At 51.0% G+C, this 27,730-nt stretch overlaps 1 protein-coding gene and 1 pseudogene across 1 annotated transcript; both read right to left on the bottom strand.

Annotated features, from left to right (window-relative positions):
* Positions 1-5,888: 5,888 nt before the first annotated feature.
* On the bottom strand, positions 5,889-27,366 carry NRROS (negative regulator of reactive oxygen species). The gene is made up of 3 exons (XM_005545286.4): positions 27,267-27,366; positions 13,888-14,008; positions 5,889-8,139 (listed from the first exon to the last, which is right to left on the bottom strand). The coding sequence occupies exons 2-3, from the start codon at positions 13,993-13,995 to the stop codon at positions 6,169-6,171; spliced, it is 2,079 nt and encodes a 692-aa protein (XP_005545343.2). The 5' UTR covers positions 13,996-14,008; positions 27,267-27,366; the 3' UTR covers positions 5,889-6,168.
* Positions 24,509-27,030, bottom strand: LOC135969581 (uncharacterized; annotated as a pseudogene).
* Positions 27,367-27,730: the final 364 nt, after the last annotated feature.

The raw sequence follows: 27,730 nt of genomic DNA, 5'->3' as shown, positions 1-27,730 counted from the left end.
CATAAAGCACTTAGCACAAAATAAGTGCTTGGTACTTGTCAATGAGGATGAAATAGAAGACGACGAATTGGTGAGAAGTGTTTCTTATTTTTATTTTTTGTTTGTTTTTATTTTGGTTTTTTGGTTTTTTTGGACGGAGTTTCGCTCTTGTTGCCCAGGCTGGAGTGCAGTGGCGCGCTCTTGGCTCAACACAACCTCCGCCTCCCAGGTTCAAGATAGTCTCCTGCCTCAGCCCCCCGAGGAGCTGGGATTACAGGCACCCACCACCACACTCAGACACCTTGAACAAATCTTAAGTGCTCTCAGCTGAGGGTTTTCTCTAAGATTAAGCAAAATTATCCACATAAAGCATTTAGCACAAAATAAGTGCTTGGTACTTGTTGATGAGGATGAAATAGAAGGTGACTAGTTGGTGAGATGAGGTTTTTAATTTTTTTTTGTTTTTGTGTTTTGTTGTTGTTGTTGTTGGTTTTTTTGGACGGAGTTTTGCTCTTGTTGCGCAGGCTAGAGTGTGGTGGTGCAATCCTGGCTCAACGCAACCTCCACCTGCCAGGTTTAAGAGATTCTTCTGCCTCAGCCCCCCCGAGTAGCTGGGATTACAGGCATGAGCCACCGTGCCTGGTTAATTTTTTGCATTTTTAGTGGAGACAGGGTTTCACCATGTTGGGCAGGCTGGTCTCGAACTCCTGACCTCAGGTGATCTGCCTGCCTCAGCCTCCCGAAGTGCTGGGATTATAGGCATGAGTCACCGCCCCCAGCTGAGAAGTATTTTTTAAAATAACACTTTTTTTTTTTTCCCCTAGCTCCATCATCTGTTTGCTTTGGCCATCACAACACCCACACTCTTTTTTTTTTTTTTTTTTTTTTTTTGAGACAGAGTCTCGCTCTGTCGCCCAGGCTGGAGTGCAGTGGCCAGATCTCAGCTCACTGCAAGCTCCGCCTCCCGGGTTCACGCCATTCTCCTGCCTCAGCCTCCCGAGTAGCTGGGACCACAGGCGCCGCCACCTCGCCCGGCTAATTTTTTGTGTTTTTTGTAGAGACGGGGTTTCGCCGTGTTAGCCAGGATGGTCTCGATCTCCTGACCTTGTGATCCGCCCGTCTCGGCCTCCCAAAGTGCTGGGATTACAGGCTTGAGCCACGGCGCCCGGCCCACACTCTTTTAAAGAAGGTCTCCAAGGCTAGAAAGTTCTCCCACTCTAATTTGGGTAAAATATGAATATGTTTGCAACACACTGAGGCGTGCCGTCTTCCTCATGTCCACCCATGGACTCCGTGGAAATCAGAGGGCTCCATCTTCGGGAGATTTGCTTTCGTAGTGCTGGCTGCATCCTTAGCACTCTGTGGTTCCCCGATACAAGTGCTGGAATCTCTCGGGCTCAGTATTACTAAATGAGTAGCCAGCTGCATCATGCAGGGACCCAGCAGGAACCAGATGGCACATTCAAACAAGAACAAGTCAGGAGGATTTATAAAGGGACGATTCACAAAGGGGTGGTGAGGGGAAGGCAAACCACAAAGGATAATGCAATTACACGAGCTGGTGAGGCAGAGCTGTTACCCATGCTAGGCCCAGAGAAGACAGCCAGGGCAGTGAGTGGTTCCCAGACATCCAAGGCAGAGATTCGTGTGCAAAGAGCTGCCCTGAGATGAGTGTGAGTTTGGTTGAGAGGTGCAGCCAGTTTGAGACATATCTACAGGGAGGAGTCAGGAGAATAAATACTCTCATCTCACTTTCCTCCTCCCCTCTAATTTTCCAAACCTCCCTCTTAGCCAAATACCACTGGAAGCCAAAGGCCAAGGGAGCCCATTGAGGCCAGCCTCCTGGGGCAGGGTGGAAAAGAGTGGGAAGTGGATCTGGAGGAGAAAATGGAAGCTTTCTGGCACATTAAATAAATAAAAAGTGACATGACCAGTGATACAAACCAAGGATTAGAGTTTGTCCAGTTGCTTGCAATTGGGGTCCTTTAAAAAAATCGGCATGTGCAGTGGCTCAGGCCTGGAATCCCAGCACTTTAGAAAAATCAGCCGGGCGCAGTGGCTGACGTCTGGAATCCCAGCACTGTGGGAGGCTGAGGTGGGCGGATCATGAGGTCAGGAGATCAAGACCATCCTAGCCAACATGGTGAAACCCCATCTTTACTAAAAATACAAAATTAGCCGGGTGTGGTGGCGCATGCTTGTAATCCCAGCTACTCAGGAGGCTGAGGCAGGAGAATCACTTGAACCCGGGAGGTGGAGGTTACAGTGAGCCGAGACTGCTCCATTGCACTCCAGCCTGGCAATAGAGCGAGACTCTGTCTTAAAAAGAGAGAGAGAGAGAGAGAGAGAAGGGAGGGAGGGAGGAAGGAAGGAAAGAAGGAAGGAAGGAAGGAAGGAAGGAAGGAAGGAAGGAAGGAAGGAAGGAAGGAAGGAAGGAAGGAAAGAAAGAAAGAAAGAAAGAAAGAAAGAAAGAAAGAAAGAAAGAAAGAAAGAAAGAAAGAAAGAAAGAAGGAATCAATTGAAATTGATCCCTAACTTAAATGCCTCTAGAAAAACCTTCAGCTTTTGTTTTATGACTGGATTTCCAAAATCTAAGTTACTGTTATTCATGTTTACAGACCAGTCTCTGACATGATTTATCTGTGATTCTGAATATTCTCCTGTCTGAATATTCTGGCATGTGGCAATTGGGGATGGCCCCTACTTCCCACCCACTGAGGAAGAACCACGTGGTGCCCCACCTGGCTGAATGGGAGCTCTTACGCAGACCACCATTCTGGCCCCACCGGAGAACGCTGGTAGCAGGCTTTGTGGGTCCTTCCCTTGCCAGTACGCTGTCCTGTGGGTCCTTGTCCTGTGGGAGAAGCAGGGAAAGGGGACAGAATTTGCTGGGGGAACCATGGCTGAGGACTGGAGGCAGAAAGCACCTTCCCTATGTAACTTTCCATATACTGAGAGAAACCTAGAAAATCATCCTTTTTTTTTTTTTTTTTTGAGACGGAATTTTGTCTTGTTGACCCGGCTGAACTGCAGTGGCACCATCTCGGCTCACTGCAACCTCCGCCTCCCAGGTTCAAGTGATTCTCCTGCCTCAGACTCCCGAGTAGCTGGGATTACAGGCACTCGCCACCACACCCAGCTAATTTTTGTGTTTTTAGCAGAGAAGGGGTTTCATCATATTGACCAGGCTGGTCTCGAACTCCTGACCTCAGGTGATCCACCCACCTCAGCCTCCCAAAGTGCTGGGATTAGAGGCGTGAGCCACCGCGCCCAGCGGGAAATCACCTTTGGATCCTTGTGATGGAAAACACTAGGAAGGAAAGCCCACAGCCTTCTAAAGTCACAGTCACAGGCAGGCTGGGGCTCTATTTGCCATCCTCCCGGGCTGGATCCTAAGAACAGAAAGAGTGGTCAGCTACATGGTGTGACTTGAGGGGCTTCAAAAGGCCTGCTGAACCCCAAACGATCTCCCCCACTGGCCTGAGATTCTGTCTGAAGTTTCCATCATTTGAGTCATTTCTTTGTGCTAAGAATTTCCTTCCAGAAGTTGCCTGCTAAAATGTACATGCTGGCCAGGCGCGGTGGCTCACGCTTGTAATCCCAACACTTTGGGACGCCATGGTGGGCGGATCACCCTGAGGCCAGGAGTTCAAGACCAGCCTGGCCAACATGGTGAAACCCCATCTCTACTAAAAATACAAAAATTAACTGGGAGTGGTGGTGGGCGCCTGTAATCCCAGCTATTCAGGAGGCTGAGGCAGGAGAATCGCTAGAACCTGGGAGGTGGAGGTTGCAGTGAGCAGAGATCTTGCCACTGCACTCCAGCCTGGGTGACAAAGCGAGACTCAGGCTAACAAATAAATAAATGAATAAAATGTACATGCAGCCATAGAAGGATATGGGACTTACTTTTCATTCATTTTGTTTGCTCAACATCTTACTTCCCTTCTTAGGTTTCAAGAACTCTGCCCCCTCATGAGAATTTGGAGGACGCGGAGCCTATCTTCTGCCATAGACACCTCGCCAAGAGGTACAGCATGGCTGTGCCAGTCCTTCTTGTACTCAAGGCAGGGGCACATGTCCCAGGGTCAGGAGCTGGTGACACAGCAGAATTTAGGGAGCGTTTATTTCAGCAGCGGGTGGCAGGGGTGGCTGCAGCCATGCTCCCACAGTTACTGCTTATGGCATGATTTGGGCTGCAGTCAGGAGTTTGAGACAAGCTGGTCCCAATTGCTACACGGCATCTTCTGTTCCTGCCTATTTTCCAAGCCTGTTCCTCAGCCTTCCCGAGAGTCCAGAGCTTACCAATATTCTCTTACTAAATGCGTAAGCTGCTGAAATCAGACAGAACCGTCTTCAGTTGCATGAGACTAAGAACACTGATTGATACAAGAGGTGACACGTTGACTCAAGAGTGCACCAGCCACAGGTAGGTACATTTGTCTAATTTAACTAATTGTCACATCACGAAACAGCAGGACCCCAGGGAAGGTTTTTGTTGATGGGGAGAGGAAATCAGGAGAGTCTGATCTGGTGTTGCGTTGGCTGATGGGACTTGCCCGGAAGGCTTCATGGTAACCTGAGGCATCGCCGGCACTAGGCTGGGCGCAGTGCAGGAGGGAAAGGTGGGGTCATAATAAGGGTAAAGCCTAACAGGACCTGCCGCTAATGCTGTTGAATGTGGGGCCTGAGACGGCCTTGTTCAAACTTCCATAGAGCATCCAAGGGAAGTTTCTGCTTTGTCAAAGACAGACCACTGATTTTATCTCTTTGATTTGCCTAAACATTTCTGCTGACAGTCTGCATGGTAATAGCAGTTTGTGGGATTTCGAGCCTCTCTCCCTCCCCACCCCTCCCCTGTTACGTTTAATTCCTTTATGATTTAGTAAGCGCGGATTAAAAACTTTGAGGACGGTGTAAATTCTAAACTACCGAAGGACAGGGGCCGTGTCTTTGTTCTTTTCTCTCAGAGAGGAGCACAAACATTGTTTGTCATTGAATAGCAGGAGAAGGGAAGCTGAGAATCTAGTGAATACAGATACTGAACATCTGCTAAGAAGTTGTAAGCAATTTTTTGTGAAGAGTTAGGAGGGTTCACAAGCGAGTAGAATTCATTCCTTTCTGCTTCCTCTTTACTTCCCTTCAGAACGAGGACTGTCTCTGGCAGTCGGCTTACTGACTGGATAAACTCGGGGCCAGTTATTACTCTCTTAGTTTCTCCACGGAAGAGTCATGTCTATCTGCCAGAGACTTTGGGTATGAAGCCAGGGCACCTGGAGAGGGCCCAGCTAGAGGTCCATTATTTTATTTATTTATTTATTTATTTATTTATTTATTTTTGAGACAGAGTCTCGCTCCATCGCCCAGGCTGGAGTGCAGTGGTGTGATCTTGGTTCACTGCAACCTCTGCCTCCTGGGTTCAAGCAATTCTCCTGTCTCAGCCTCCCGAGTAGATGGGATTACAGGCACGGCCACCACGCCCGGCTAATTTTTGTTATTTGTAATAGAGAGGGGATTTCACCACGTTGGCCAAGCTGGTCTTGAACTCTTGACCTCAGATGATCCACCCACCTCCGCCTCCCAAAGTGCTGGGATCGCAGGCCTGTTCTGACGGCAGTGGCCGGTCACACAGCAGGTGAGAGGCCACATCTTACCATCTTACGTCAGACCCTCCGGCTGTGTTTGAAATTCTTTGTTGTTGTTGTTGTTATTGTGCTATGGAATCCTTGCCTTGCTGCATCCCCAGGGCACTGACTCACCATCTCCAGCACGCACTCTTGGAGTTTTTTCCAGTAGGTTGCATTGAATTGCAACCTTTTCGGCTCTGTGGAGGTCACCAAGGGGAGGACATTAAAAAATAATCCAAGGGAAACCACAAAGGAACATGAAACAAATACACACAAGCTGCATTTAATTTAAAAAATATTTATGAGACATGTTGCCTTTTATTTCTATAAAATGTTACCTAATAAATATTTTACCACGATAATGAGGATGAATTATAATGATGGAAAAAGAACTTGGGTGGGCGGTGGGGAGTGGAGATGAGGAATGGAAACATTTTAAATTTTAATTGAAACTTCAATTCGTCAGACTTGGCCTCTGCATCCCATCTTGAAAGCTGGCAGAGAAAAGAGAAAATGTCCTGTTGTGTGCGGACCAAGTTTCGAGTCTTGGCACACAGGCAGGTCAGTAAACAGAGGACCAGTGGCAGCGGCTCTTGATGACCTGAAGCAGAGGCTTCTTAAAAGTGAGGACGATGAGGGTGCAGGCCACCAGCAGGGTGAGGCAGCTGGGGAGGATGAGCACCAGGTAGAGCAGGCCCAGGTCCAGCCGCTCCCACTTACAGTCCCGAGGCACACCCCCGGGCAGCTCCGCCAGGCGGATGATCTTGGAGGAGAGGTTACAAGTGACCGTGGCCCAGTCGGCCACCGTCTGCCCCTGCTGCAGGGCCCCCCAGCCGTCCACCCCACAGCAGTCATACGGATTCTGACTGAGGTAGATGGTCCGCAGACCTCTCGAGAGCTGCTCAGACACAGCCTTCTGGGGAAGGGCTGTGAGCGAGTTTCTACGGAGATCCAGGGTCTCCAGGGCCAGGCTGCCCCCAAACCTTGGGAAGGTGGTCAAGCAATTTCCCGACAGGTCTAAGTCCCTCAGATTCCCAAACCCGGAGAAGTCCAGCGCCATAAAGTTGGAGTGGAGGCCCATGTTCCTGAGAGACAGGACCTGTAACATGGGGGCAACGTCCCGGAGTGGGGCGAGGCTCCCATTCAGAACCCCCCAGTTGCTTGAGAGGTCTAAGGAGGTGAGGGAGGTCCCTTGGAATGGGCAGTCTGGCAATGCCCCCAGCCCACAGCCCTCCAGAGAGAGGCTCCTTAAAGATGCCATATTCCTGAAATCCACACAGCTAGGGGGGCCCACCCGGTCCGAGGCAGCTGGCAGGGGACAAAGTGAGATCTGATTGTGGCTCATGTCAAGTGTAGTGATGTTCCTGGCGTTGGCGAAGAGGCCAGGGGGGACGCCCAGGAGCTGGTTGGAGCTCAGGTTGAACAAGCGCAGGCTGCCCAGGCAGCTGGCCAGCCCTGGAGTCAGGTGCAGCTCCGACAGCTGGTTGTGGCTCAGGTCCAGCTCGGTGAGCGCTCCAGGGGGCTCGTGCTCCCGAATGTGAAGCGTCATCAGGCAATTCTGGTTGAGGTTCAGGTGGGAGAGGGAAGGCATTTTCCTCAGGAAGCCATCTGGCAGGTACTGGAACTGGTTCTGGCTCATGTCCAGGAAGCGGAGATCTGCGAGGTCGCTGGAGGAAAATTCTTCCCAGAGGTTGACGGTGGTGATGTTGGTCACATTGCCGTCCACAAGGAGGAACTGGGCCACCATCTCCCTTGGCGACGAGGTGTTGTACAGGTCCCTGTAGAAGCCCATGTTGTTGTCACGCAGCAGGAGGGTATGCAACTTGCTGTACTGCGGCAGCAGCGGGAAAAACAACAGCTGGTTGTGAGACAGGTCCAGCGTCTCCAGCTCAAACGCAGCCTCTCCCCCGGCCGCGAGGAACCACTCCAGGACATTGTAGCTGACGTTGAGAGACCGCAGCTGTGTGAGCCCGAAGTCCACAATGCAGGGGAGGTTGTTGTAGGCCAGGTTGAGGTGTCTCAGCTCAGTCAGGCTGTCAAAAGCACCTCCCTCAATCTCAAAGATGTAGTTCCTCTGCAAATCCAGCTCCCGGAGACGCTCCAGGCCCTCGAAGACGGAGTCATCCAGCCGCATGATGGTGTTCCTCGCCAGGGACACGGACTGCAGCGAGGAGAGGTTCTGGAGCATGAGGGCCGCCATGTCCTCCGTCAGGGAGTTTCCCGACAAGTCCAGCGTCTGCAGGCCTGGCAGGGTGTGGAGTGCCGCTGCCGTCTCTTTGTAGTTCTCTGAAAGGCAGTTGTCCCCCAGGACCAGGCTGCGCAGGTGGCCTTGCTCCTGGAAGGCGCCGCGGCTGATGCGTTCCAGGTGGCAGCTGTGCAGACTGAGGCTCTCCAGGAGAGGGTAAGGCTGGAGGGAGTGATTCCACAGGGCCTTGAGAGGGTTGGCATCCAGGATGAGCGTCCGGGCGTGGGGCGGGAGGCTGCTGGGCACCGAAGCAAGGCTCTGCCCTCGGCAGTCAGTGTCTCCACCCACCTGCGGCCAAAACCACACTGGTCAGCAGGGAGGAGGCCCAGAGGCAGGCATTTATGCCCAGAAACTTAGTTCACTTATCAGACTGTCCCTGCAACTGCTGGGGATGGCTCTAGGGATGTTCATTTTCAAAATAGGATAGAAAAGGCCAGGCACAGTGGCTCGTGCCTGTAATCCTAGCACTTTGGGAGGCCGAGGCGGGTGGATCCCTTGAGGTCAGGAGTTCGAAACCAGCCTGGCCAACATGGTGAAATCCTGTCTCTACAGGAAATACAAAAAACTAGCTGGGCGTGGTGGTGGACACCTGTAATCCCAGCTACTTGGGAGGCTGAGGCAGAGAATTGCTTGAACCCAGGAGGCGGAGATTGCAGTGAGCCGAGATCATGCCATTGTACTCCAGCCTGGGCGACAGAGTGAGACTCCATCTCAAAAAAAAAAAAAAAAAAAAAAAAGGACTTGAGAGCTTTCACCATCCTGAATTGTACAGGGAAGTAAAGTGGGACTGCAGTGGAGAAGCGAAGAGCCGGGGCAGTGCTGGGACTGGAGCCCAGGGCTCTGAATGCCCAGTCCAGTGCTTTTGCTGAACAGGGCTCTACTCTGATTGTGCAGAATAAGGAGGCGGGAGGCACGAGGCCGCCCAGGTCACACTGCGGAAAGCACACATGCCAGGATACTGTAATTCAGCCCCATGTTTTGCAAAATTGGCAAAACCAACAATCAGCCATAGGATGTCATTTAAGTGTCTAGGACAAAAATGGTTTTTTTGTTTTTGTTTTTTGAGATGAAGTCTTGCCCTGTCACCCAGGCTGGAGTGCAATGGCACGATCTCACCTCACTGCAACCTCCACCTCCTGGGTTCGAGCAATTCTCCTGTCTCAGCCTCCCAAGTAGCTGGGATTACAGGCACACACGTCACCATGCCCAGCTAACTTCTTTTGTATTTTTAGTAGAGATGGGGTTTCACCATGTTGGTCAGGTTGGTCTCGAACTCCTGACCTCAGGTGATCCGCCCGCCTCGGCCTCCCAAAAGGGCTGGGATTACAGGCGTGAGCCACTGCGCCCGGCCAGAAAAAAGTTTTCAGTGGTAAGACAGAGGAGCAACGACATTCTTTTGTGCACGTTCATCAGTAACACGAGCGCAGTGGTTGCCTGCAGTTGTGGGCTCAGTCCCAGAGGGCAAGTGCGGCAACAGGAGAAACATCCCGAGAGAGGAAGAAGCACAGGTTTGGAGGACAGACTCACGTCTGAGTCTCGGCTCTACCACCACTAGCATGGAACTTCTTGGAGCCTCGGGTTCTTTATCTGATAATTAAAAGAAAACCTTCCAGTAATTAAACATGGATACTGCATTGACATATGGAAAGCTAAACTCTTCCATCACCTCAGCCCCTCTCTCAGAGAAATACCAGTCACCTTCTGTTCCATGTTTTTCTGGATCTTTCCTAAGATATTACCTACCTTTGTCTAAAAACAAAAATAAAACCATACTCTGCAAACTGTTCAGTAACCTATTTTTCTCCTGGTCAATAACATACGACAGACTTACTGCCTTGGCAGTACAAATACATTTGATCATGATCCTTTTAGGAAGCATATGCATTCACTTCTTGAACAGCACAATGGTTGAGAGCAGGAGTTCCAGGGCCAATGCTCCATGGCTCTGCTTTTGATCAAATGGGTGACCTTTGGATGGTTACAGAACCAAAAAAGACCTCCATTACCCTGCCTGTAAAACCGAAATTATACTCGTAATTTTCTCATAGGGTTTTTTTTTTTCAGGATCAAGTGCAACTGTTTACGTGAAACACATTTACTGTGCTTCATGAATGTTAGCTCTAATTATTAGGATGATCTAATTAAGTCATTTCCTACTGCTGAGCATTTGGGTTTCTCTAATTTCCAGATGAACATTCGAATGGATTTGCCAAGGTCTTTCCACATCCCCCCTCCCTCTTTGGTATTTTGATTGGGATTGCATTATAATTACAAATTACTCTGGAAGAGAATTTACTTTTTTTTTTTTTTCTGAGACAGAGTCTCACTCTTGTCGTCCAGGCTGGAGTGCAGTGGTGCCATCTCGGCTCACTGCAACCTCTGCCCCCCGGGTTCAAGCGATTCTCCAGCCTTAGCCTACCAAGTAGCTGGGATTACAGATGCCCACCACCATGCCAGGCTAATTTTGCATTTTTAGTAGAGGCAGGGTTTTGCCATGTTGGCCAGGTTGGTTTCAAACCCCTGACCTCAGGTGATCCACCCGCCTTGGCCTCCCCAAGTGCTAGGATTACCGGCGTGAGCCACCGTGCCCGGCCAGGTGTGTGTCTTTATGTGAGTGAGTGTTGCTCTCCTCCCTGTGTGGGGACTCACTGGAGAATGTCAGGGGCTTTCTTCACGCTGTGGGACGCTGTTTCTCCACAGCTGCTGCAGTTGGGGGTCACACCTCTGCAACTCCCAGTGGCCCCACTGAAGTGATGTAGAAGGACCACATGGCCATCCCAGAAAAGCTTACCATGTCCACTTTCTTTCTTTTTTCTTTCTTTTTTGAGACGGAGTCTTGCCCTCTTGCTCAGGCTGGAGTGCAGTGGTGTGATCTCAGCTCACTGCAACCTCGGCCTCCCTGGTTCAAGCGATTCTCCTGCCTCAGCCTCCCAAGTAGCTGAGATCACAGGCGCCTGCCACCACGCCTGGCTAATTTTTGTATTTATAGTAGAGACAGGATTTCACCATGTTGGTCAGGCTGGTCTCAAACTCCTGACCTCAGGTGATCCGCCTGCTTCAGCCTCCCAAAGTGCTAGGATTACAGGTGTGAGCCACCACACCTGGCCAACGTTTACTTTCTTTTTTTTTTTTTTTTTTTTTTGAGACGGAGTCTTGCTCTGTCACCCAGGCTGGAGTGCAGTGGCCGGATCTCAGCTCACTGCAAGCTCCGCCTCCCGGGTTTACGCCATTCTCCTGCCTCAGCCTCCCGAGTAGCTGGGACTACAGGCGCCCGCCACCTCGCCCGGCTAGTTTTTTTGTATTTTTTAGTAGAGACGGGGTTTCACCGTGTTAGCTGGGATCGTCTCTCGATCTCCTGGCCTCGTGATCCGCCCGTCTCGGCCTCCCAAAGTGCTGGGATTACAGGCTTGAGCCACCGCGCCCGGCCCCAACGTTTACTTTCTAATGAGGTCAAATAGATGCTGTGATGAGGGCGAGTGAAGGGCACCCAGACTCTCCAATTCTCAGTCCTCAACTCGGAACAGCTGCAGGAAACCCACTCTTTGGGCTCCCTGGCAGCCAATTCTCTACTCCTGCCCACTGGGCCAGACAGTGCCAAGCAGAGGGTCTAGCCTGAACTCTGAAAGGCTATTCATTTATCTCTCCTCTTCCTGTGCCTGGGAACCCCTGAATAACTACTGTGCAGTTAATCCTTTATTGCCTCTGTAAGAGAATGCTGGAGGTCAAACATAGCAGAGATTAATAATAATATGAGTGATAATGGATAAACGCATAGCACTTACTATCTACCAGGCACTCTCCTGAGTGCTTTACATGTATTAACTCATTTAATCATCAATCAACACAGCATGATGTTATTGGTAGATATTATTATTACGTATATATTCTACAGATGGAGAAACTATGGCCTAGAGGGCCCCAATGTCACTAGCTAAGGGTGGGGCTGGGTTTTAAACTGGGCCAGTCTAGCTCGTAACTCCTATGTCATACTGGAATATACTCTAGCACAGTGGTTATAGGTTACTACTAAAAGAGGTTAAAAACCATGACAGTTGGGTGTTAAAGATTAATCTGCTTTAAGAATACATATTTGAATGTGTTAGCCCTGACATCCAATTTGTCTTCCCAGTGCCTAGTATATAATATGGTTCAAGAAATGTTTATGAAATATGTGTTTCGGCCGAGAGCAGTGGCTCAAGCCTGTAATCCCAGCACTTTGGGAGGCCGAGATGGGTGGATCACGAGGTCAGGAGATCGAGACCATCCTGGCTAACACGGTGAAACCCCCTCTCTACTAAAAAATACAAAAAACTAGCCGGGCGAGGTGGTGGGCGCCTGTAGTCCCAGCTACTCGGGAGGCTGAGGCAGGAGAATGGCGTAAACCCGGGAGGCGGAGATTGCAGTGAGCTGAGATCCGGCCACTGCACTCTAGCCTGGGCGACAGAGTGAGACTCCGTCTCAAAAAAAAAAAAAAAAAGAAATATGTGTTTCTTTCTTTCTTTCTTTTTTTGAGACAGAGTATCACTGTGTCACCCAGGCTGGAGTACAGTGGCATGATGTCAGCTCACTGCAACCTCTGCCTCCCAGGTTCAAGCGATCTTCCTCAGCAGCCTCCCAAGCAGCTGGGACTATACGCACATGCCACCATACCTGGGTAATTTTTGCATTTTTAGTAGAGACGGGGTTTTACTGTGTTGGCCAGGCTGGTCTTGACCTCTTGACCTCGTGATCTGCCCACCTCGGCCTCCCAAAGTGCTGGGATGACAGGCGTGAGCCACCGCACCTGGCCTAAATATGTGTTTCTCAAGCAGATTTTTGATATCATTGTTATATAGGTGAAGGAGACAATTACTAGGAATTTCTCAATTTTGACCCAAGTCTATTTTCACATATAGGCTGAAAGCCCTAGAGAAGGCACCCGTAAAGGCTTGGGTATCCACTCTGTGGGTCTTCTTAGCCCGAGCATGGTCCAGGCTGCTGCTCTGTGGTACAACATGGCAGCAAACCCTCCCTACAGCTATGTAAGCCTTAGCTGTCAACCCGTCCACAAACTCTGAGGCGGGCTTCTCCAGCCTTCATGCACCTCACCCAGATATTCTCATACCATCAGTGCAGCTCAATCATTCAGTTTTTTGTTTTGTTTGTTTTTTTCTTTTTTTGAGACAGAGTCTCACTCTGTCACCCAGGATGGAGTGCAGTGGTGTGATCTCGGCTCATGGCAACCTCCGCCACCTGGGTTCAAGCGATTCTCTGCCTCAGCCGCCTGAGTAGCTGGGATTACAGGCATGCACCACCACGCCCAGCTAATTTAGTAGAGACAGGGTTTCACCATGTTGGCCAGGCGGGTCTCGAACTCCTGAGCTCAGGTGATCCACCGCCTTGGCCTCCCAAAGTGCTGGGATGACAGGCATGAGCCACCGCGCCCAGAATTTTTCTTTTCTTTTCTTTTTTTAAAGACAAGGTCTTGCTCCATCACCTAGGTTGGAGTGCAGAGGCATGATTTCAGCTCACTGCAACCTCCACTTCCCGGGCTCAAGCCATCCTCACATCTCAGCCTCCCAAGTAGCTGGGACTATAGGCGTGTGCCACCACACCTGACTGATTCTTGTATTTTGTAGAGATGTGGTTCCGCCATGTTGCCCAGACTGGTCTTGAACTCCTGGGCTCAATTGATCTGCCTGCCTCAGCCTCCCAAAGTGCTGGGATTACAGGCGTGAGCCACCGTGCCCGGCCTGAATCATCCAGATTTTTAACAAGTTGTTCTTGTTCTGGAAGGCTGCCCAAGGCTGGTCCCGGATGCCTCCTATCCTCAGCAGGTGTGAGAAGGGTGGGGCAGGGACTGTCTCCCAGGCAGCAGCTTAAACTCCTGTGGTTAACGGGCAGCTGCACATGGCACTGTGCTAGGCAGGCACAGAGTGATTCAGGCTCCTTCATTCTCTGCCCTTCCCGATGGACAATCCGTCAGCTTTTTCTGAATGGACCAAGCTTTGTCAGGACAGGAGCAACTGACAGATCAGGGTTCAAGGGAAAACTCACCAACTTACAGCCCCGTTGGGAAGCTGCTGTGGCCGTTACACTTCTGTCCCTCCAGTCCACTGTCAAGAAGTGAAAACCCAGGCAGAGCCAAAGGGGCAGCAACTCCATCTCAAGGGCAGCCCTGTGGACGGAGAGCAGGGAAGAAGCAAGTCAGAGAAGGACATCCCGGGGGGTTGTTTGTATTCTCGGGAGAAGGAGCCAGTTCCAGTTCTATGTGGTCTTGGAGCTCGACGGAGCTCACAGCTCCACAGAGGTGCAGCCCACGGGCTACTCAAATACCTCCATGTAGCCAAGACTTCCAGCCGTTCACTGAAACTGTTGACAAGGACTCAATTTCATTTTGCCTCTACCCTTTGATGGACGGGTGGCTGAACACTAAACTTCACTGAGTCCAGCACAGAAGGGAGAAGCATAAGGCTTGAGTAACCAGGCCTCCGGTCACCTGGAGTTTCCCATATTTCGTAATTCTGCTGAAGTGTTCCTGCCTCCAGCTCCGATCGGCCTGAGGCATCCCGTGAGCTCAGGAAGTCCTTGCTGAGTGAGTGAATGAACAATCGGAGAGTGGACTGAGACTGGAAACGGATTGGAGCCCCTGTCCCACAGAGTTACTACTCAGCAGCTGATGTGAGGCTGACCTCTTCGGTTAACTCATTTCACTATGACCCTTTGGAAAAAGAGGTTTGATGTTTTGCCTGGACAGGGGGAAAAATGGAGAGGAAAATGAAGAAGAAAACTTTGGATAGAATAAAGACAGTTAACGAAACGAGGTTGCCAGCCCTCTTGTCTGGCCGGTGCACACAGAACAGTGGTAATGAGGAGGCTTGAAGGTATACACACACCAGCAGAGATTCAGAACTAAGAGGAGCCAAAAAGGAAACGCAATATACTCATCGCATTTGCCAGGTGAACAAAGGCCCGGAGACACTACTGGAGGTTGTGGATGGCCTTAGCGGCAGGGCTGAGAGCAGCGCCCGAGCTCCCTGAGCTCTGATGAGTGAGCAGGGCAGACGCTCCCAGCAGTGAGGCTGCACTCACTGCTGCCCTGCTGGGGACCTGACGCCTGGTGCGGGCCCCCAGCTCTGCATTCTGCAGACCCAGCAGCAAGAGCCGGCCCCAGCATTCCGTCTGTCCCCTTCCTTGACACCCACCTGAGGCCCAGTGTGTGCCCTCCCATCTTCTCCTGGGCCAGCGGCACCAGCTCATCCCACCTGCTCGCTCCAGCCACTCAGGGGCCTCCTCTTTCCTTTCTTCACATGTATTTAGGGATCCTGAAGGCTCATTTTACCTTCTTGATCAGATTTGAATGCCCACCAGTGCAAACAGACTAACTGAAGAGCCAAATGAAACCGGGTAAGCCAGCTTTCACTTCAGGCCAGGCCAACTCCCCTTACTACAGAGAGAACCTCCAATGCGGAATTCACCAGAACTTGCCAGACACTGGGAATCCCCTTCCAGACCCACTTCTGCCTCTGCACCCACACAGGAATCACTACCCTGTGGCCGGCACAGGGGAGAGAGGGCAAAAGTAGAGCTGTATGGGTTCCTGACCTCAGAATCCCCCATCACCCTTCCCCGCCCCCACGCCCCTGAAACCTGGGATCACATCACGGCCCACCATGAGATGAGGTTGCATAGTTTCAGATTTAGTAAATTACAAGGCATCATTTCAATGCTAGATACATCCTTATACCAACAAATTGTCTATCTGACATTCAAATTTCACTGGGCATCCTGAATTTTACTGAGGGAGATGGGGAGGTAAGAACCCTCCCTTCCTCCCTGCCTGCCTCTGTCAGGTGTGGGGTGGCACCCACTGCTGCGACTCCGATCTTTCTAGAACAGCCAGCCCTGTATATTGAAGAACTGAATCTAGATGTGTAAGGGGCAAGAGTGCAGGTCCTTCAGTGAGGAGGTAACCTTCAGACTGGAAGGCAAGACAGGCCTCGCGTCACACTCAGCAACGGCATTTTAATTTATGGGTCATCTAGAATTTTGCAAGTTTAAAACATATCCTCTCCTTCCTCCTAAACTCAGCCAACTGGCCCAGAAAAACTCTTGCTGTGGCCCTGGGTAGCTCCTTCTGGCAGGAAGCACAGGATATCATGGGAAGATCAGGGAATTTGGAACCAAGCAGACTAGAGTTTGAATTCCGCCTCTGTTGTTTGTTATTTGTCCTTCAGGAATTCAAAGTCTCCAAGACTCGGAGAATCCATCTACAAAATGGGAGTAACGATAACTATTCCAGAGTTGCATGAGAATAAACCAGTCTCATGTATGTGAAAGGGCTTCGTAGCTGTAAAGGTAGTAACACAATTATTAATTACGACTTGTGAGTTTCAAACACCAGTGACTTGACTGAGTGCTGGTTGTTCCTGTGTAATCTCCAAGGTAATTCAGCAGCTCCACAAAGTCTAAAATAAAGGCCTGAGTAATGTGGCTGGAAGGATGAATTACACCAACCAGATGTGTAAAAGGTATGCAGGAAGGTTCAATCAAAAACTACATTCATAAATTGCAGAGCAAGGCTAACTTTGGGCACAGACGACTGTGCTGGCTCACTGCAGTTTGTCCCCAGAGCCATGCCTTCCCCTTCCCTGCTGCCCTCGGTGTGGCAGGGCTCTGACTTCTGAAGGCTCTGAATCTCGAACGCGGCTGTCACCTGGCCTCCAGCGGTTTAGTCAACGGAAGCCACTCCTGGAGGTCAGAGAGCAGAGGGCAGAAAGAGTCCAGAGTATTTCTCTCCCTTCCTCTCTGCCTTGGACAGAGACTCCTAGAGTTTCTTCCGCTGACCCCAGGCTCTGGTGACACCACCTCCTCCTCTTTTTGTTTTTTGTGTTTTTGAGACAGAGTTTTGTTCTTGTTGCCCAGGTTGGAGTACAATGTTGCCATCCCGCCTCACTGCAACCTCCGCCTCCCCGGTTCACGCCATTCTCCTGCCTCAGCCTCCCGAGTAGCTGGGATTACAGGCGCGCGCCACCACGCCTGGCTAATTTTTGTATTTTCAGTAGAGATGAGGTTTCACCTTGATGGCCAGGCTGGTCTTGAACTCATGACCTCAGGTGATCCACCAGCCTTGACCTCCCAAAGTGCTGAGATTGCAGGCGTGAGCCGCGGTGCCTGGCCTACCTCCTCCTCTCATCCTCACCCTACCGAGTTAGGGTGAGGATAAGAAGCTTCCTGAAGCTGCTCGTCGCTGTGTTGACTGGGTATTTGCTGATTCGCCTTCTCAGCCTCTTCCATCATGTGTTGCCACTTTCTTGCATTCAATATCCTCTGTTTTAAATAATCTGGGCAGTTTCTGTTTCCTGGTTGGACCTTGCCTGATACAATCATGTGAGAATGGCCATGACCCAGTGCTAAATTAGATGTAATGACTGTAAAGAAATAAAAGGCTTTCAAAATACTGACCACTGAGGTTGAGAAACCCACTTCCTAGAGTGTGTAGCTGCAGAGAGCTTCCTCAGAGCCATAGCACTGCAGAGTCCAAGGTAAACAATCGGCTTGCCGTATCTCCCTGCGAAATTCCATGACTCATCCCCTGCGAGTACAGGACTTGCTTCCTCTCCCCCCACACATCCTCAGGGCTGAGGGCCACGCCACAGCGCCTGCAGCTGTGAGGGCATCTAAGCCAGCACGTGCCCAGCATCCCGGAACGGGTGGAAAGCCCGGGAGCTTCCCGAGGGGCTGCCAGCTGGTGAGTGTTCCGGGACCCTGAGTTGCCTGTTGCTCCTGTCTTGACAAGGTTTGGCCCATGTGGAACACTGCTGCATTCTAACTAGTTATGGAATGCCGTGAGTCTACTCCATAACCAACCTTGTCTATGAAGATGTGGTGTTGCTTTTTAGGCAGAGAAGACAACATGGTTTTCAGCCTCCAGACCTGGTCATAGCAACAAAGTGGTAAAAAGATTCATTCATAAAAACAACATGAATGGAGGTTGTATTCTGCAACAAGAGAACACTGACAGTGAGGAAGAAGAACCTGCAGCCGCTGCGAAGAGTCTCCTTTGTTTTAGAAATTATGTTTCTTTGCGACCAGGTGCGGTGGCTCAAGCCTGTAATCCCAGCACTTTGGGAGGCTGAAGCACTTACAGGGCACTTTCATGGTGTCCGTAATTTATGTAACCTACCTTCGTATGGCTCAATAGAGATGGTAAAGCAAAATATTACTACTCAGTAAATTTAGCATTGTACTTTCTTGTAAACTTTTCTGTAAGTTTTAAAGTACTCACATTTAAAAACAAGGAAAATGAAATAAATGTTCCTGAAAACAGAGGTAAAATTATGGTAATCTTTGTTCCCATATTTTCAGGAATTACTAACGTATCTTTTTCAAACACTCTTCTCAGAAAGGTGCTTAGGAAACATTTGTCATGTTAAAAATGGAAACACAGGCTGGGCACAGTGGCTCACACCTGTAATCCCAGCACTTTGGGAGTCCGAGGTGGGTGGATTACCTGAGATCAGGGGTTCGAGACCAGCCTGGCCAACATAGAGAAATCCCGTGTCTACTAAAAATACAAAAATTAGCCAGGTGGCTGGGCGCGGTGGCTCACGCTTGTAATCCCAGCACTTTGGGAGGCCGAGGTGGGTGGATCACCTGAGGTCAGGAGTTTGAGATCAGCCTGGCCAACATGGTGAAACCCTGTCCCTACTGAAAATACAAAACTTAGCCGGGCATAGTGGCAGGCACCTGTAATTCCAGCTACTCGGGAGGCTGAGCCAAGAGAATCACTTGAATCGGGGAGGCGGAGGTTTCCGTGAGCCGAGACCCTGCCATTGCACTGCAGCCTGGGCAACGAAGTAGGAGCCCATCTCAAAAAATAAAAAAGAAAAAAACCGATTGTGATCTTTGGTAAATTAATACATTCCTGTATTTTGAAAAAGTGAATATTCAAATGGTGGATGCGTTAACAAGAACCTGAAATTGAGGACTGGAACAGCAAACATTTAGAATTGTGATGTGTGAATTAGAGCTTGTGATTTGCTTCTCTAGCTTTCTCTTAATAATGAATTTGTTAAAATATAGGCAATACAAAGGTTTTGAATTTTTTTCCCCCCCAAGAACTGTCTCACACCCTGCCTGCAGGTAGAACAGAAAATTGGCACGCTTTTTCTGAAGGACAATTTAGCACAATTTATCAAAGACCTTAAAAGTGTGGATTCTCTTTGATTCAATGTCTAGGAATTTATCCTAAGGAAATACAATGTACATAAAAATATTTTAAAAGGAGTATTCAGGCCGGGCGCGGTGGCTCAAGCCTGTAATCCCAGCACTTTGGGAGGCCGAGACGGGCGGATCACGAGGTCAGGAGATCGAGACCATCCTGGCTGACACGGTGAAACCCCGTCTCTACTTTAAAAAATACAAAAAACTAGCCGGGCGAGGTGGCGGCGCCTGTAGTCCCAGCTACTCGGGAGGCTGAGGCAGGAGAATGGCGGGAACCCGGGAGGCGGAGCTTGCAGTGAGCTGAGATCCGGCCACTGCACTCCAGCCTGGGCGGCAGAGCGAGACTCCGTCTCAAAAAAAAAAAAAAAAAAGGAGTATTCATTGTAACATTAGTAATAATAATAACAAAGTGGAAACCATGAAAAGTCCAATAATGGGAGCACTGGCTGAATCACTTATGATGAAACTACACGACAGGAATGACGTGGTGTGATAACAAATGCTTTGGTAGCAATATATTGATTGACGCAGAAAGATGTTCATAATAAAATAATATCAAGGAATGGAAAGTGTAAAGCAGAATGTGTAGTACAATCCCCAAGTTTGCTAAAAGAATATGCAGGCCAGAGAGGTGAAATGAGAGGCGCACGGTGGCTCGGGGAAGGCAGTCCCATGGTTCCCAGCACTGGTTAAACGCAGATCTCTGGTTCCCACCCGAGCCTCACACTCCTGGTCAGCCTGGGCTCTACTGGGGCTTGTGACAAGGGACGCTCTGGGAATGCATGAGGCTCTGCCTCCACCTGGAGGGGGATTTAGGGGCCACAGCAACCCTTCTTCCCTTGGGACCTTCCCACAGCGACTCCAGACAGCCAGTGTGAGGAGCCGGTCTTGAGCACCTCCCTGCTCAGCCCTCATTTCCTCAGGGCCACCAATAAGCCAACTGGCTTCCCCATGTGGTCGGCATCGGCCTGGTAGGGCCAGCAGAGGGCAGTTCCCCTTGTCCTGTTCCATGCTCACAGGCTGCATCTGGCCACAGGTCTTAACGAATGCAAACCTGCCCCCACTGGGAGGTGACACCTTGCCCTTGCATGCTGGTGGTGGCTGGGGCTGGGTCCTCGGTGTCACCTTTCTATAGGAGAGACCCACATAACCTCTGCTGATGGGCACTCAGCCGCATAACGCAGTAGCGTCTAATTTCCCTTCAGCATCATGAATTTGTTCCCGCTGGTCACTTCCGAGGGAGCGACCACCTGCCACCGCCCTTCTCGACACGAAGGAGCAGGTGGCATCTGTGTAGAGGAAGGGACCCTGGGCTGGGGAAGGAGACCTGGGCCCAAGTCTGGCTCCTTCACTCTGGTGGTGGCCGTGGAGGACGACACTTGCCTTGCTGACCTCACGGGGTTGTGTCAAGGCTGAATGAGACAGTGTGTGATGAAAGGCTTTGTCAGTGTGAGGGAATGTTTTGGGCTCCAGTTCAGTGGGCGGGGGACCCCCACCTCCAAGTCCTCCAAGGCCTGTGGGAGAACACTCCCCCGCTGGAGGGGGACAGACACTTTCTATAGTGAGACAAAGTGGTGCATTAATCAAAGGGAAAGCGGAGTTCTTCTGTGCAAACAGCGAGCTGGTGTTGAAGGAAATACAGTGAAGGAGGAGGAGCTTTCGTCCCTTCTCCCACCCCTGGGAGCTGCAGCGTGTGGACCCTGGGATGTCCAGGGGGAAAAGAGCACCCAGAGTCCAGGGTAGACTGTTGGCCGCAACTATGGGTGATGACAGCGGCTTAGTGGCCACTGTGGAAAAACAATGAAAATACATCTCCCCACCTCGACTACTTGGTTTCCCTGAGAACCTGTACAGCTGAAGAATGAAATGACATGGATTCCTGACAAGAGGCCAATTCAAAGGTCAACTCAGTGCTGTTCGAGGTCTGCATAATGGCTCCCAGATTCTGTCCGGGCTCCTCACTGTGACAGCTCACGCTTACCGAGTGCTCACCTTAGAACATGGCTGTACCAGGTGCTTTACGTATAATTCCCACAAAAATCCTAGCAGGCAAATGTTGTCATCCCCATTTCACACTTGGTCAACGGAGGCTCACATAGGTTTAGGCCGTAGAGCTAGAGAATGTTAGAGCCACAATTCAGACCCGGGTCTGTGACTTCTGCATCAACTCAACCTCAATTCCGCAAGCCCCAGCCACCCTGGGATGCCTGCACTCCTTGACTAAATCACGCATGCCCACATACTCTTTCCTCTGTGGGAAAGGCTCCTTCGCTGGTCTCGTTCACCTACAAAGCTCTTATTCATCCTGCCAGGCTCAGTGCTGGTATCACCTCCTCATCACAAACGAACAGTTCAGTGGAGCAATAACCCGGTAATTCATGTGACAGTGTATTTCAGGTAGTTACTGTTCCAATGGAAGTTTTCTAATTTCTTATTATTTGGTTTTTATGATTATAACAAGGAATGTGAACAGTTACTAGGTACTGTTAGTCATTTAGCTTTTCCCCAACAACATACTATCCATCTATCTATCCTTCTGTCCATCTTTCTTTCTTCTTCTTTTTTCAGAGGTCTCGCTATGTTGCCCAGGCTGGAGTGCAGTAGTTATTCACAGACGGGATTGTAGCACACTACAGCTGCAAGCTCCTCCTCAAGTAGTCCTCCCACCTAAGGCTACCGAGTAGCTGGGGCTACAGGCACACAGCACCACCCACGCTGCATTTCTTTCTTTCTTTTTTTTTGAGACAGAGTCTCACTCTGTCACCAGGCTGGAGTGCAATGGCACAATCTCCACTCACTGCGACCTTCACCTCTGGAATTCAAGAGATTCTCCTGCCTCAGCCTCCTGAGTAGCTGGGATCACAGGCACCAGATCACCACAGATCACCATCACACCTGGCTAATTTTTGTATTTTTAGTAGAGACGGGGTTTCACCATGTTGGCCAGATTGGTCTCAAACTCCTGACCTCAGGCGATCTGCCTGCCCTGGCCTCCCAAAGTGCTGGGATTGCAGGCGTGAGCCACTGTGCCCGGCCTCATTGTGCATTTTGAAGTACATTGCAGTCATTGATATACTTTCCTCTAAATATTTCAGAATGCATATCAAGTGATTTAACTTTTCTTTTGTTTTTTTTTTTTGTTTTTGTTTTTGTTTTTTGAGACGGAGTCTTGCTCTGTCACCCAGGCTGGGGTGCAGTGGCCGGATCTCAGCTCACTGCAAGCTCCGCCTCCCGGGTTCACGCCATTGTCCTGCCTCAGCCTCCCGAGTAGCTGGGACTACAGGCGCCCGCCACCGCGCCCGGCTAGTTTTTTGTATTTTTTTAGTAGAGACGGGGTTTCACCGTGTTAGCCAGGATGGTCTCGACCTCCCGACCTCGTGATCCGCCCGTCTCGGCCTCCCAAAGTGCTGGGATTACAGGCTTGAGCCACCGCGCCCGGCCTCTTTTGTTTTTTGAGACAAGGTCTCGCTCTGTTACCCAGGCTAGAGTGCAGTGGCGTGAACTTGGCTCACTGCAACCTCCGCCTCTGGGATTCGAGCGATTCTCCTGCCTCAGCCTCCTGAGTAGCTGTGCCACACGGTGCCTGATATTCTGAACAGCGCTCCTGAGTAGATCATAGGACCATGGCCTTCTGTGGAGGCGAAGCAAGATGGGAGCTGCCAGAGGCCTTCTAAAGGAGGCAGAGAGCCTAGAAGAAAACTAGGGATTTGGAAGGAGATGAGAAGCCAAATGGAAGCATCAGTTTAAGGACCTGAGGAAGGGCCCAATGACCTAGAACAAGAGAAAGGCCACTGGGGGAGGCCCGTGAGGAGGTCTCAGGGCGCCAGGCTGGCTGGTGACCGGGAGGCCACTAACTTGCTGAAGTTGAAGGAGGTGGTCCAGGGCCAGGCAGGGAAAGCCCCACTCCCCACTGACCCTGCAGGGCCGAGGGAAAAGGCTCAGCCCTGGTGTCCGAGGACCACGGAGGGTGACCCTGCAGGGCCAAGGGAAAAGGCTCAGCCCTGGTGTCTGAGGACCATGGAGGGGAGACACTGGAAGGGCAGAAGAAATCTCAGGGATCAGGGCTGGACCAGGAGAGGAGTGAATGACAGTAGGAGGATCAGCAGGAGTCCGTGTCCAGTTGATATCTCAAATGGAGTGACATGAGCTTAGGAGAACACGATGTGTACCCCAGGGTGAGCCCCTGCCAGGCACTGTGGGTGTGGGGCTGCCTCAGATACTCAGGTCCTGCTTGAGAATAGACAGGTGAAAAGACGGAGCCTTACGTGCTCTCTCCTGGGAGAAATCCCTCTTTCTTGGAGGTGGCTGCAGAAAGTTGTTTGGTGCACATGGCGCAGCACCTGCCTTAGGCAACCTTTTGGGTTGGGGCTGGAGGAGGGGAGTCCCTGTGACCTCACCAGGCTTTGCGGCCGCATGGAGCCCATCCAGTACCAGCCGCTCCTCACGCCCAGCTCGTGGGTGAGGACCATGACAAGGTTCCACTTCCTCCTTTCTTCACGCTGTTCAGTCTAAAATCCCTCAGGCATTAAAGTCAGAAATGGCACATTGGTTTGGTCTCAGCACCTGACTCCGTTTGCTCTGGAAATTGGTTGGTTTCGCCTACTCACATTCATTTCTCCTTCTGGTAACAACTCCTCAATTCCCCTTTGAGAAAAGCAGCCCTTTCTTTCCTTTTTTTCTTTAGAAAATGTTTAATTGTAGTAAAATACACAAAACATGAAAGCGATTATCTTTTTTTTGAGACGGAGTTTCGCTCTTGTCGCTTCGGCTGGAGTGCAGTGGCGTGATCTCGGCTCACTGCAACCTCAGCCTCCAAGGTTCAAGCGATTCTCCTGCCTCAGCCTCCTGAGTGGCTGGGATTACAGGCGCCACCACCACGCCCGGCTAATTTTTGTATTTTTAGTAGAGATGGGGTTTCACCATGTTGGCCAGGCTGGTCTCGAACTCCTGACCTCAGGTGATCCGCCCGCCTCGGCCTCCCAAAGTGCTGGGATTACAGGGGTGAGCCACCGCGCCTGGCCGAAAGTGATCATCTTAACCGTTTTTAGGTGTCCAACTCAGTAGTGTTAAGTACACTCACACTGTTGTGCAACCAACCCCCTTCCTTTCTTAAGAGTCTGCGTATGTTGGGGTCTGATCCCAACTTCTGGTTCCAGGATGGGGCCTATGAATAAGGCTGGGCCTGTGAGAGCAACTCCATTTTCCTAACACAGGCCCATCATAAAAGCCGAGCCCATGAGACTCAATCCAAGAGCAGTTGCTAGAACTCATGGAAAGCAGACTTGCTCTTTCTGTTTCAGAGGCCAGACCAGTGGGGATATAGTTGGAGCTGCAGGCAGCCATCTTTGCCACCAGCTCCAGGACTTGCCTGGTAATGAGGCCCACAGAGAGGAAAGCAAAGCTAAGGAACGGAGACAGATGGATTCCTGGCAATGCTGTTTGAGCATTTGGACCCAGCCATGCCCGAAACTATTGCCCATACAATTTTCAGTTATTTGAAACAATAAATCCTTTTTTTTTCTTTTTTCCAAACATATTTGAGTTGGTTTTTTGTCATTTGCAGCCAAACCAGTCTAAGAATCTGATCCTTGAACTCGGGTTTATCGTTGCATGTGAGGCTTATAAGATCCAAGCACTGATGTCCTTTTTCCTTCACCTCTCTGAGCTTTCAGAAATAGTCACCTAACCCAGCCCTGAGCCTCATCACAGACTGACAGACTGACCACATGACATTTGTTTCATGATGAAGTTAAGAAAAATGGTATGGGAGGAAAGTGAGTACAATAAACAAGTTCCACCAAAAGCAAAAAAAATGATAAATGTTTGTCACTGATGTGTAATGACACCTCAACAAGCATCGGTGAGTGCAGACACCTGTAAGTATGTTATAGACACAGCATGTCCTAAGACAGACGGTGCTTTCAGTCGTGGTTAGAAGTCCACCCTCCCCTAACTTCTGAGGCTCTGAAACGGACCTGAGCACGATGTGAGGCACAGTCATTGTCCGTATGAGAGTCTGCGCGCACTTTGCAGTGTGGACGGACACCGCAGCCAGAATGCAGGTTGTCATCAGTACTAGCATCTCTCTTCCAAAAGAGTCAAGATCAGAGACAGAAAGGTCAATGTATTCTTTTTTTTTTTTTTTTGAGATGGAGTCTCGCGCTGTCACCCAGGCTGGAGTGCAGTGGCCGGATCTCAGCTCACTGCAAGCTCCGCCTCCCGGGTTCCCGCCATTCTCCTGCCTCAGCCTCCCGAGTAGCTGGGACTACAGGCGCCCGCCACCTCGCCCGGCTAGTTTTTTGTATTTCTTAATAGAGACGGGGTTTCACCGTGTTAGCCAGGATGGTCTCGATCTCCTGACCTCGTGATCCGCCCGTCTCGGCCTCCCAAAGTGCTGGGATTACAGGCTTGAGCCACCGCGCCCAGCCAGGTCAATGTATTCTTGATGCCCAGAACAAAGATACTAGGCGTGTACTCTCTGTTTTGGAGCCTACCAAGCTATGTCTCTTTATCAAAGAGCAGGATCTCTTGGATGATGAATTTTAAAACTATGAGAGATTATGTTTACATGTGTTTTCATGAAGTTCCCATGAAGGTACTCATTACATGAAAGCTGGGTGTGGTGACTCATGCTCACACTCCCAGCACTTTGGGAGGCCAAGGCAGGAGGATTGCTTGAGCCCAGGAGTTCGAGACCAGCCTGGGCAACATAGCAAGATCCTGTCTCTACAAAAAAAATTTTTTAAGTTAGCTGGCATGGCGGCGTGCACCTGTTGTCCTAGCTACTCAGGTGGCTGAAGCAGGAGGATCATTTGAGCCCAAGAGTTTCAGCCTGCAGTGATCTGTGATCGTGCCACCGTACTCCAGTCTGGGCCCCAGAGCAAGAGCCTGTCTCTAAAAATAAATAATCTTTTTTTTAAAGTTCCCTCTTTGTGAAGCTGAGTTATTATTATTATTTTTTAAACCTAAAGGCAGGAGTTAAGGTTTTTTCCTGGGCCCATGATTCTATAATCTTTAGGAACTATCAGGCATACACATACAAACCTGAGGGGTGTGTGAGGAGAATAAATATGCACCGTATGTAAAGCCCAGCAACCCCCCAGCATCCACAGGAACAGTCTGTGTGTCACAGCCAGCAGGGAAGGAGCACACAGGAAAGCACGGAGGGCCAGCTCCACAGACTCTGAGTGTTTCTAGCATCCAGACTCCTAACAGGCTGTACCCATCACGAAGAAGCCTCCAGTGGGGTCCCCTCAGCCCCTCCGGAAGCACAGCAGCCCCGACCAGCCCCATCCAGAGGTTCCATTCTTAGGACCCGGACCTGGCCCCCTCCAGTCCCAGCCACTAACTGGCACGTGTTCGCCTTGTCTCAGAGGCAGCACAAAGCCACACCGGTGGCTCCTCACTTCTTTCCGTCTAGCTCCTGGGTACCCGGGGAAGTGTGCTGACCCCTTCAGAAGCCGGCCCACATGGAGAGGCCACGAGGGCCACCGACGAGCTTCCCAGTCTGAGTCGCCCTCCTCTTAGTTTCCCTCTGATAAGCCATGGATCTAAGGCTAGGCTAGGATCCAAGTCACAGAGCCCCAGTGGATCTCCCAAGGACAAACCGTCTGTGGGGGAAGGGGCTTTGCACATCTTCACAGCTGTATCCCCAGGGCCTTGGACAGGCCTGGCACGTGGACGGAATCTGTGAACAGGTGTAGCTGTTAACCAGCCTTAGCGTCTTCATCTATGAAACAGTGGTTCTCAGTCCACGTTGTGGGACAGGAAAGGAGAGCCCAGCGCTCAGCATGCTGAGTGTGCACAGAGCCGTCCCATCATATCCAGTCGCCCAGTCCAGGGAGGGAGCACGGCTGTTCCCACTTTGCAGATGAGAAAACTGAGGCTCGGAAACCTTCACTGTCTGTTCACATGCTCCCTACAGAGCCAGGACTCAAACCCACGTCTGAGTCTGAAGCCCTGGTGGTTTCCACTACACCGCACCAGCTTTTCAGCTCTAAGCGCTCCTGGAGGGAGGCATTTCCACCTCCACCCAGAGCCGCGGCCCCCACGCCCAGCACAGAAGCGCGGCGCCTGGATGCAGCAAGCCACAGCTTCCTCCTCAGCCCTGAGCTGCCGGCCACGGACCTGACCTCCTACCGCCCAACCTCGCTCGAGCTCGCCCACCTGGAGAAGTCCCCCGGGGACGCCCCCACGCAGGAAATACTCACGGCTCCCGCAGGCGCAGGCGGCTCCGCGGGGCGCATCCTCTCCGGGGCTCCGGCCTCCTCGAGAGCAGCCGAACGCGGGGCTGGGCTCCCTCCTTTCTGTGGGGCATCAGATTATTTTAGCACCAGCGGAAGGAACAGACGGAAACTGAAGTCACATGGAGAGCGGGCTGCCGGGCGACTCGGCACAGGCTCACTCAGACCGGGCTGCGCAGAGGGAACTGCAGCGCGGGGCGCGGGGGATGGGCGGGCTGCGGGGAGCTGGCCCGACACCTGCACCTGCCGGCCTGGTGGCCAAGCAGCGGGGATGTTTAAATGGTTTTCCAGCGACGCTAACGGGGCCCCCCGGCTTTCCTGCCTTGGTGCCTAGCTGGGGTGGCCAGCTAGGGGACCCTTGCCTGTGAGGTCCGCTGACCCAGAAACTTTTCTACAAGCTTCCAGCCAAGGACCAAGCTGAGGCCGACTTT

Source organism: Macaca fascicularis, chromosome 2 (genome assembly GCF_037993035.2).
Source record: "Macaca fascicularis isolate 582-1 chromosome 2, T2T-MFA8v1.1".
In the NCBI taxonomy this organism is placed as follows: domain Eukaryota; kingdom Metazoa; phylum Chordata; class Mammalia; order Primates; family Cercopithecidae; genus Macaca; species Macaca fascicularis.
This window is presented reverse-complemented; position numbering and strand designations above follow the sequence as displayed.

What these genes read in the sequence shown, in the direction of transcription:
- NRROS (XM_005545286.4), bottom strand. Translation starts at nt 13,995, where the DNA reads ATGGAGTTGCTGCCCCTTTGGCTCTGCCTGGGTTTTCACTTCTTGACA. An exon ending in CCCAACGGGGCTGTAAGTTG is followed by an intron (nt 8,140 to 13,887) that starts GTGAGTTTTCCC and finishes TTTTGGCCGCAG; the next exon opens with GTGGGTGGAGACACTGACTG.